Source organism: Triticum aestivum, chromosome 7A (genome assembly GCF_018294505.1).
Source record: "Triticum aestivum cultivar Chinese Spring chromosome 7A, IWGSC CS RefSeq v2.1, whole genome shotgun sequence".
Taxonomy (NCBI): Eukaryota; Viridiplantae; Streptophyta; class Magnoliopsida; order Poales; family Poaceae; genus Triticum; species Triticum aestivum.
The window spans coordinates 510,635,223-510,646,894 of record NC_057812.1 but is presented as its reverse complement, the minus strand read 5'-3'; the positions used below and the strand labels follow the sequence as shown (position 1 = coordinate 510,646,894).

The window sequence follows — 11,672 nt, the reverse complement described above, 5'->3', positions numbered from 1 at the left end:
TAATCTAGTTCACATAGTCATGTGATTTAACACAAATAGTTCATATCTTTATGTGATTAGTTCACATCTCCATGTGACTAACACCCAAAAGGGTTTACTAGAGTTGATAATATAGTTCACATCGCTATCTGATTAACACCCAAAGAGTGATCATGTTTTGCTTGTGAGAGAAATTTAGTCAACGGGTCTGCCATATTCAGAGTCGTATGTATTTTGCAAATTTTCTATGTCGACAATGCTTTGCACGGAGCTACTATAGCTAATTGCTCCCACTTTTAATATGTATCTAGATCGAGACTTATAGTCATCCAAGCTTGCATCGACGTAACTCTTTACGACGAACTCTTTGTCACCTCCATAACCGAGAAACATTTCCTTATTCCACTAAGGACATTTTTGACCGCTGTCTAGTGATCCACTCCTGGATCACTATTGTACCCTCTTGCCAAACTTATGGTGAGGTACACAATAGATCTGGTACATGGCATAGCATACTTTATAGAACCTATGACTGAGGCATAGGGAATGACTTTTTATTCTCTTTCTATTTCCTGCCGTGGTCGGGTTTTGAGTCTTTACTCAACTTCACACCTTGTAACACAGGCAAGAACTCCTTCTTTGACTGTTCCATTTTGAACTACTTCAAAATCTTGTCAAGGTATGTACTCATTGAAGATATATCAAGCGTCTTGATCTATCTCTATAGATCTTGATGCTCAATATGTAAGTAGCTTTACCGAGGTCTTTCTTTGAAAAACTCCTTTCAAACACTCCTTTATGCCTTCTAGAAAATTATAAATTATTTCCGATCAACAATATGTCATTCACATACACTTATCAGAAATGTTGTAGTGCTCCCACTCACTTTCTTGTAAATACAGGCTTCACCGCAAGTCTGTATAAAACCATATGTTTTGATCACTTTATCAAAGCATATATTCCAACTCCGAGATGCTTGCACCAGTCCATAGATGGATAGCTGGAGCTTCCTCACTTTTTTAGCACCTTTAGGATCGACAAAACCTTCTGGTTGCATCATATACAACTCTTCTAAGAAATCCATTAAGGAATGCAATTTTGACATCCATTGCCAGATTGCATAAAATGCGACAACTGCTAACATGATTCGGACAGACTTTTAAGCATCAATACGAGTGAGAGACTCTCATCGTAGTCAACACCTTGAACTTGTCGAAAACATTTTTGACGACAATTCGAGCTTTGTAGATAGTAACACTACTATCAGCGTCTGTTTTCCTCTTGAAGATCCATTTATTCTCAATGACTCACCGATCATACGGCAAGTTAATCAAAGTCCATACTTTGTTCTCATACATGGATCCCATCTCAGATTTCATGGCCTCAAGCCATTTTGCGGAATCTGGGCTCATCATCGCTTCCTCATAGTTCGTAGGTTCGTCATGGTCTAGTAACATGACTTCCAGAACAGGATTACTGTACCACTCTGGTGCGAACCGTACTCTGGTTGACCTACGAGGTTCGGTAGTAACTTGATCTGAAGTTTCATGATCATCATCATTAGCTTCCTCACTAATTGGTGTAGGAATCACTGGAACTGATTTCTGTGATGAAATACTTTCCAATTCGGGAGAAGGTACAATTACCTCATCAAGTTCTACTTTCCTCCCACTCACTTCTTTCGAGAGAAACTCCTTCTCTAGAAAGGATCCATTCTTAGAAACAAAATATCTTGCCTTCGGATCTGTGATATAAGGTGTACCCAACAGTTTCTTTTGGGTATCCTATGAAGACGCACTACTCCGATTTGGGTTCGAGCTTATTAGTTTGAAACTTTTTCACATAGGCATCGCAACCCCAAACTTTAAGAAATGACAGCTTTGGTTTCTTGCCAAACCATAGTTCATACGATGTCATCTCAACGGATTTAGATGGTGCCCTATTTAACGTGAATGCAGTTGTCTCTATCGCATAACCCCAAAACGATAGTGGTAAATTGGTAAGAGACATCATAGATTGCACTATATCCAATAAAATATGGTTATGACGTTCGGACACACCATTATGTTGTGGTGTTCCAGGTGGCATGAATTTGTGAAACTATTCCACGTTGTTTTAGTTGAAGACCAAACTCGTAACTCAAATATTCGTCTCCGCGATCAGATCGTAGAAACTTTATTTTCTTATTATGATGATTTTCCACTTCACTCTGAAATTCTTTGAACTTTTCAAATGTTTCAGACTTATGTTTCATCAAGTAGATATACCCATATCTGCTCAAATCATCTGTGAAGGTCAGAAAATAATGATACCCGCCGTGAGCCTCAAAACTCATCGGGCCACATACATCAGTATGTATTATTTCCAATAAGTCAGTTGCTCGCTCCATTGTTCCAGAGAATGGAGTCTTAGTCATCTTGCCCATGAGGCATGGTTCGGAAGCATCAAGTGATTCAAAAAGCCCATCAGCATGGAGTTTCTTCATGCGCTTTACACCAATATGACCTAAACGGCAGTACCAAAAATAGGTTGCACTATCATTATTAACTTTGCATCTTTTGGCTTCAATATTATGAATATGTGTATCACTGCGATCGAGATTCAATAAACCATTCACCTTGGGTGTATGACCATAGAAGGTTTTATTCATGTAAACAGAATAACAATTATTCTTTGACTTAAATGAATAACCGTATTGCAATAAACATGATCCAATCATATTATGCTCAACGCAAACACCAAATAACATTTATTTTAGGTTCAACACTAATCTCGAAGGTAAAGGGAGTGTGTGATGGTGATCTTATCAACCTTGGAATCATTTCCAACACACATCGTCATCTCGTCCTCAACTAGTCTTTGTTTATTTTGCAATTCCCGTTTCGAGTTACTACTCTTAGCAACTGAACTAGTATCAAATACCGAGGGGTTTTCTACAAACACTGGTAAAGTACACATCAATAACATGTATATCCAATATACCTTTGTTCAGTATGCCATCCTTTTTATCCGCCAAGTATCTAGGGCAGTTCCACTTCTAGTGACCATTTCCTTTGCAGTAGAAGCACCCAGTTTTAGGCTTGGGTCTAGCTTTGGGCTTCTTCATGGGAGTGGAAACTTGCTTGCCATTCTTCTTGAAGTTCGCTTTCTTTCCCTTGCCCTTTAACTTGAAACTAGTGGTCTTGTCAACCATCAACACTTGATGCTTTTTCTTGATTTCTACCTTCGCCGATTTCAGCATCGCAGAGAGCTTTGGGAATCGTTTCCGTTATCCCTTGCATATTATAGTTCATCACGAAGTTCTAGTAACTTGGTGATAGTGACTAGAGAACCCTGTCAATCACTATCTTATCTGGAAGATTAACTTCCACTTGATTCAAGTGATTGTAGTACTCAGACATTCTGAGCACATGCTCACTAGCTGAGCTATTCTCCTCCATCTTGTAGGCAAAGTACTTGTCAAAGGTCTCATACCTTTCGACATGGGCATGAGTCTGAAATACTAATTTCAACTCTTGGAACATCTCATATGCTCTGTGGCGTTCAAAACGTCTTTGAAGCCCCGATTCTAAGCCGTAAAGCATGGTGCACTAAACTATCAAGTAGTCATCATATCGAGCTCGCCAAACGTTCATAACGTCTGCATCTGCTCCTATAATTGGTCTTCACGTAGCGGTGCATCAAGGACATAATTCTTCTGTGCAGCAATGAGAATAATCCTCAGATCATGGATCCAATCCGCATCATTGCTACTAACATCTTTCAACTTAGTTTTTCTCTAGGAACATATCAAAATTAAACGGGGAGCTACATCGCAAGCTATTGATCTACAACATAGATATGCAACTACTATCAGGACTAAGTTCATGATAAATTAAAGTTCAATTAATCATATTACTTAAGAACTCCCACTTAGACAGACATCCCTCTAATCATCTAAGTGATCACGAGATCCATATCAACTAAACCATGTCCGATCATCACGTGAGATGGGGTAGTTTTCAATGGTGAACATCACTATGTTGATCATATCTACTATATGATTCACGCTCGACCTTTCGGTCTCTAGTGTTCCGAGGCCATATCTGCATATGCTAGGCTCGTCAAGTTTAACCCGAGTATTCCGCCTGTGCAAAACTGGCTTGCACCCGTTGTATGTGAACGTAGAGCTTATCACACCCGATCATCACGTGGTGTCTCAGCATGAAGAACTATCGCAACGGTGCATACTCAGGGAGAACACTTATACCTTGAAATTTAGTGAGAGATCATCTTATAATGCTACCGTTGAACTAAGCAAAATAAGATACATAAAGGATAAACATCACATGCAATCAAAATATGTGACATGATATGGCCATCATCGTTTTGTGCCTTTAATCTCCATCTCCAAAACACTGTCATGATCTCTATCATCACCGGCATGACACCATGATCTCCATCATCTTGATCTCTATCAACGTGTCGTCACATGGTCGTCTCACCAACTATTGCTTTTGCAACTATTGCTATCGCATAGCGATAAAGTAAAGCAACTATATGGCGCTTGCATCTTATGCAATAAAGAGACAACCATAAGGCTCCTGCCAGTTGCCGATAACTTTAAAAAAACATGATCATCTCATACAACAATTTATATCTCATCACGTCTTGACCATATCACATCACAACATGCCCTGCAAAAACAAGTTAGACGTCCTCTACTTTGTTGTTGCAAGTTTTACGTGGTTGCTACGGGCTGAGCAAGAACCGTTCTTACCTACGCATCAAAAACCACAACGCAGTATAGTGATTGCTTTTTGATCTTCAAAAAGAACCCTGTTCATTGAATCCGATTCAACTAAAGCTGGAGAAACAGACACCCACTAGCCACCTATGTGCGAAGCACGTCGGTAGAACCAGTCTCGCGTAAGCGTACGCGTAATGTCAGTCTGGGCCACTTCATCCAACAATACCGCCGAATCAAGAAACAACTAGTGACGGCAAGCAATATGTATATACCCATGCCCACAACTTCTTTGTGTTCTACTCGTGCATATAACATCTACGCATAAACCTGGCTCGGATGCCACTGTTGGGGAATGCAGTAATTTCAAAAAAAATCCTACACACACGCAAGATCATGGTGATGCATAGCAACGAGAGGGAAGAGTGTCATCCACATACCCTCGTAGACCGTAAGCGGAAGCGTTATGAGAACGCGGTTGATGTAGTCGTACGTCTTCACGATCTGACCGATCCAAGTACCGAACGTACGACACCTCCGAGTTCAGCACACGTTCAGCTCGGTGACGTCCCACGAACTCCGATCTAGCAGAGCTTCAAGGGAGAGTTCTGTCAGCATGACGGCGTGATGACGGTGATGATGATGCTACCGACGCAGGGCTTCGCCTAAGAACCGCTACGATATGACCGAGGTGGATTATGGTGGAGGGGACACTGCACACGGCTAAAAGATCAACTGATCAACTTGTGTGTCCTAAGATGCCCCCCTCCCCACGTATATAAAGGAGGGAGGGAAGGCCGGCCGGCCTCTCTAGGCGCGCCAAGGGGGGGAGGAATCCTCCTCCTAGTAGGAGTAGGATTCCTCCTTTCCTAGTCCTACTAGGAGGGGAAAGGAAGGAGAAGGGGAGGAGAACGAAAGAGGGGGCGCAGCCCCTCCCCTAGTCCAATCAGAACTAGGCCCATGGGGGGCGCGTGGCCAGCCCCTGTGGTTTCTCCTATTTTTTCCTTAAAGCCCACTAAGGCCCATATGTACTCTCGTATTCCCGTAACTCCTCCAGTACTCCGAAAAATACCCGGATCACTCGGAACCTTTCTGATGTCCGAATATAGCCTTCCAATATATCGATCTTTACGGCTCGAACATTTCGAGACTCCTCGTCATGTCCCCGATCTCATCCGGGACTCCAAACTACCTTCGGTACATCAAAACACATAAACTCATAATACCGATTGTCACCGAATGTTAAGCGTGCGGACCCTACGGGTTCGAGAACTATGTAGACATGACCGAAACTCATCTCCAGTTAATAACCAATAGCGGAACCTGGATGCTCATATTGGCTCCCACATATTCTACGAAGATCTTTATCGGTCAAACCGCATAACAACATACGTTGTTCCCTTTGTCATCGGTATGTTACTTGCCCGAGATTCAATCGTTGGTATCTCTATACCTAGTTCAATCTCGTTACCGCAAGTCTCTTTACTCGTTCTGTAATGCATCATCCCGCAACTAACTCATTAGTCACATTGCTTGCAAGGCTTATAGTGATGTGCATTACCGAGAGGGCCCAGAGATACCTCTCCGACAATCGGAGTGACAAATCCTAATCTCGATCTATGCCAACTCAACAAGTACCATCGGAGACACCTGTAGAGCACCTTTATAATCACCCAGTTACGTTGTGACATTTGGTAGCACACAAAGTGTTCTTCCGGTGTTCGGGAGTTGCATAATCTCATAGTCAGAGGAACATGTATAAGTCATGAAGAAATCACTAGCAACAACTAAACGATCATCGTGCTAAGCTAACGGAATGGGTCAAGTCGGAGAATGATGTGATCCGTTAATCAAATGGCAACACATGTCTATGGTTAGGAAACATAACCATCATTGATTCAACGAGCTAGTCAAGTAAAGGCAAACTAGTGACACTCTGTTTGTCTATGTATTCACACATGTACTAAGTTTCCAATTAATACAATTCTAGCATGAATAATAAACATTTATCATGATATAAGGAAATATAAATAACAACTTTATTATTGCCTCTAGGGCATATTTCCTTCATGGTGCTATCATACATCCACGTTGATGGAGACTTCAACCCACGAAGGGTAACGGTTGCGCGATTGCACGGAGGGCTCCACCCACGAAGGGTCCATGAAGAAGCAACCTTGTCTATCCCACCATGGCCATCACCCACGAAGGACTTGCCTCACTAGGGTAGATCTTCACGAAGTAGGCGATCTCCTTGCCCGTACAAACTCCTTGGTTCAACTCCACAATATTGTCGGAGGCTCCCAAGTGACACTTAACCAATCTAGGATACGCCACTCTCCAAAAGGTAATAGACGGTATGTTGATGATGAACTCTTGCTCTTGTGCTTCGAATGATAGTCTCACAAACACTCAACTCTCTCTCACTGATTTGTATTTGGTGGAAAGTAGATTTGAGTGGAAAGCAACTTGGAGAAGGCTAGAGATCAAGATTCATATGGTTGGAATGGAATATCTTGGTCTCAACACATGAGTAGGTGGTTCTCTCTCAGAAAATGAATGTTGAAAGTGTAGGCATGTTCTGATGGCTCTCTCCACGAATGAAGAGTGGTGGAGGGGTATATATAGCCTCCACATAAAATCTAACCATTACACACAAATCACCAAACTCGGTGGGACCGAATAATGAAACTCGGTCAGACCGATTTAGTTTAAAATGTGAACGTTAGGATTTTCGGTGGGACCGACATGTCAACTCGGTGGGACCGATTTCATTATGGTTAGGTCATAACGTAATCTCGGTAAGACCTATTACACAAACTCGATGGGACCGATTTTGGTAATAAGCTATCCAGATAGTTGGTCAGGCAAACTTGGTGGGACCGATTCACTCATCTCGGTGAGACCGAAACGTTACGAAGGGGAAACAGAGAGTTTGCATTGCGAACTCGGTGAGACCGATCGATCATCTCGGTTGGACCGAAACGTTACGAAGGGAAACAAAGAGTTTGCAATCCCATCTCGGTGAGACCGAGATCCCTATCGGTAAGACCGAAGTGACTAGGGTTTGTGGCAATGGCTATGTCAAATGAACTCGGTGGCACCGGATAGAAAGTTTCGGTGGGGCCGAGTTTGACTTTTGGTTTGGGACATGTGTGGATATGAGAAAGTAGTTGAGGGTTTTTGGAGCATACCACTATGCATTTGAGCAAGCAACCCATTAAGCAACACCTCATCCCCTTTTAATAGTATTGGCTTTTCCTATGGACTCAATTTGATCTTGGATCACTAAAAGTAAAATGTAGAGTCTTGAGCTTTGGAGCTTGAGCCAATCTTTTGTCCTTAGCATTTTGAGGGGTCCACATTTCTAATCCATGCCATGCCAATCATTGAGCTTTTCTGAAATATTTATACTGAAAGAGCATTAACTCAATGAGCTATATGTTGTTAAGAATTACCAAAACCACCGAGGGATAGTTGCACTTTCAGATGCCTATTTGGGCACTTTGCCGTCTGCCAGCAGACGGCAAAGACCTTCGAATCTTTGTCGTCTGCTAGCAGACGGCAAAGTTCCCAAATAGGACTGGCAAACAGAGCCAGCTATGTCGTCCGCCAGCAGACGGCAAAGATTCAAAGCTCTTTGTCGTCCGCTGGCAGACGGCATAGCTGGCCACGTGGCAGCTTCCCAGTGCTGGCTGAGTTGAGCTCTTTATCGTCTGTCAGCTGTCGGCAAAGAGCTTTGCCTCTTTGTCGTCCGCTGGCAGATGGGAAAGCACGCCGTTAACCCCTAACGGCTCTAACCCCACCCCACTGTCGCCCATGATCTTTGCCGTCTGTTGGCCTCCATCGGCTGACAGCACGGCCCTTTGCCGTCCGCTTCTATGAAGCAGACGACAAAGAAGGCATTTGCCGGCACTCGTTCAGACGGACAGTTTGCCGTCCGCTGGCTGATGGTAAAGGACTTTGCCGTCCGGCATGCATGCCTTTGCCGCCTGCCATGGCAGACGGCAAAGAAGCTGATTCCAGTAGTGAATGATAATGTTTCTTGTGTTGCCCGGATACAAACATATTACATAATAAGCAATATCACTATATTGCTCATCTTGCAAGTCAAATCATACAACAAAGTTATACGTTTGTTCACAAAGTCTCTACCAACTTCGTTCCTGGAATAGGTATTCGACGGCTTTGAAATACGCAAGAATCATGTAATATCAACACAATGCCATATGTCATGTTTTCTGTTTTTCCCCACAGTGTTTTTAAGAAAATATATACGACATATTTATTGTCCTCTAAACTCTTGAGTTTTCTCATATTAAGTAAAAGAGACAATAATCATTATATGTTGCATCATTTTTTTCTTATTTTTCCCATTGGGTTTGAAGGAGTTTTAGCAACATATTCTATACTACTTCTTATATTTTTTCCATAGGGTTTTTGAAGGAGACTTTCGAATTGATGATACTACATGGACAATATTTTTCCCATTGGGTTTGAAGGAGTTTTAGCAACATATTCTATACTACTTCTTATATTTTTTCCATAGGGTTTTTGAAGGAGACTTTCGAATTGATGATACTACATGGACAAGCGGAGATTAGGGGGACTGTTAGAATTAAACGCACATATATATTGTAACAAACCCAATCAATGAGAAGAACGGCTATTATCAATGAGTACTTCGATCATTCTCGTTGTCCCTGGTTTTAGATGAATCATTCTCGTTATCTCTCGTTTTTACTTTACGACAAACATTCCATTTCTGTTTTCCTGTTCATTTTCTATTAATGCAAACCAAAGAGGTCCGGCAGAGACATTGCAGGACGCTGTTTATTGGATTTTTTTCGAGAGTACATTATTGGATTTTATTTCAACCCGGGAGGAAATTGGTTGGCATTGAAGGAAACCGTGATGAATGATATAGGAATTTGAGTGCTGCAACATTTCTAGGCCACGCATAGCCTCACCAACATCACAAGAACGAGAACGGACAATTCTTTAGGTTGGTTATCTAAGCATCCATCACATGGCGTCCTGGCCACAATTCAAAACATCGGTGGAAAAATAAACATCAAAACTCTACCGCAAAAGTGCTCAAAAAGTTCAAAGTTCCACACGACACAGAAACAAGGCAGTGCATATCTAATCCTCCTCCTCGCCCTCGTTCTCGGCAATGTTGAAGTACCGGAGCTCATAGACACTGCGGTCCTTGTTGGATGAAATCACCCGGAGCCAGTCACGCACATTGTGCTTCTTCAGGTACTTCTTTGTCAAGTACTTCAAGTACCTGAGAAAATGAGAATGTATGAGATCCAACATAAGAGGAGAGCATGATACACAATGAACAAAAGCAGCTTCTGAACACAAGAGCCATTGTTCAAGCAGCGAAAGCAGTGAGTATCGACTAATTAAACTGGAAAACGGAAGCAACTCTCTTAGTTAAGCAGGACGTAGGGGAAACATATAGGGTCGACTGATATGATGCAGCACAAAAAGAATTTACAACTAAAATGGATGATAAAGATTTGAAGACTTGTATCCAGAATTCTGGACATCAACACCAGAGGGAGCTAAAATAAGGTTGATAATACCATAGGCAACATGCATTAGGTAAGCATCCGTGAGGAAAAGAAACTATACCAGCATAAAATTGCCATGGCTAATGAAACATGGACTAACAAAACAAAAAACAAGCACTACAACATGAACCCTAACTGAAAGAGCCACAACTTTAATAGTTCTATGTCATAATGTCAAAACAACAACTGACACGAGTTTCTACATAACAGCGTGCAACCAGCAAATCTACAAGCGATGGAGCCACTAATAAAATAGACATCTCATTTTCTCATAATGGACTGACATTGAAGGATATCATGGTAAAACAAACTTAGCATGCGTCGACATAATACTTCAAGCGCTCCACATTACCTAGCCATCACAAATGGAGAAAGAATTCCTAATCGCGACCCACTGGCTGACAACCTACTGTACATCGGACCGAGGATTCAACAGGTGCTACCCAGAAACCACACCTGACCACGACTGCGCTGTGTGTGGATCTGGGAACGGGCTAATCGGCGGCACGTCCGTACCTCTTGGAGAAGGCCCCGTCGGAGGTGACGGTGACCTTGCTCTTGTCGCGGGCGACGGTGACGGAGTCCCCAAGGTTGCCGGCCTTGCCGCCGGCGACCTTGATGCGCTCCTGCAGGAACTTCTCGAGCGACGCGATCTCCATGATCTTGTCGTCGACGGGCTTGGTGCAGTCGATCACGAAGGTGACCGACCCCTTCTTCTTCCCGGCGCCCGCGCCGCCCTTGGTAGCCGCCGGCACGCCGCGCGCCATCTCGGTCTCCGCCTTGCCTGCTCTCCGGAGTCTGCTTCGGTGGTGGGGGTGGCTGCGCCGAGTCGATAGGGTTTCTCGGACGCGGGCGGAGGTCTCTTATAAATACGGTTAGGGTTGGGAAGATCGGACGGTCGCGGTTGCTCGATGGCGATATCGTAGGCCGTCTGATGCTGCTATTATAATTGTCCGATGGGCCGAAATTTTAGGCTGTGTTTGGGCCCGTTAAAGAACGCAGTCATCATCTCGATGTTGTTTGATGAGCTTCTCTTCTTGTTGGGCTTTGGCTGCAGGCTCTATCGGCTAGTTCTGACACCTGCTTGCAACAATTTTCCCTTAAAGACAACCTGTTTGAAACAATAAGCTACTCCTCCGTCGTATCATAATATCAGCCTAAAATCTAAAAGGTGACTGATAGGCGCCGGCGCACCGGCGGAACGGTTCGGCCGGTCGCATTTGGCACGTTAGTTTACCTTTTTACCAACCGTCAAATCAGCCTTTTGCCTCGTTTTTTTCTCTCTAAAAAATCACATCCACTTGCTCGTCTGGACACCCGCCATGGAAGCTCTTAGGCCTGCCTTGAAGCATCACCAGCTCGCCGCCGGTCCCCGTCCTCGCCGT

The 11,672-nt window shown here is 43.2% G+C and overlaps 1 protein-coding gene across 1 annotated transcript; it reads right to left on the bottom strand.

The window, feature by feature from the left end:
* Positions 1-9,685: 9,685 nt before the first annotated feature.
* Positions 9,686-11,134, bottom strand: LOC123147889 (60S ribosomal protein L22-2). The gene is made up of 2 exons (XM_044567208.1): positions 10,804-11,134; positions 9,686-9,995 (listed from the first exon to the last, which is right to left on the bottom strand). The coding sequence occupies exons 1-2, from the start codon at positions 11,052-11,054 to the stop codon at positions 9,851-9,853; spliced, it is 396 nt and encodes a 131-aa protein (XP_044423143.1). The 5' UTR covers positions 11,055-11,134; the 3' UTR covers positions 9,686-9,850.
* Positions 11,135-11,672: the final 538 nt, after the last annotated feature.

Bases quoted from the DNA above. Each gene is read 5' to 3' on its own strand.
- LOC123147889 (XM_044567208.1), bottom strand. From the start codon at position 11,054: ATGGCGCGCGGCGTGCCGGCGGCTACCAAGGGCGGCGCGGGCGCCGGG. The intron at 9,996-10,803 runs GTACGGACGTGC...TCATTTTCTCAG, and splicing joins GACGGGGCCTTCTCCAAGAG to GTACTTGAAGTACTTGACAA.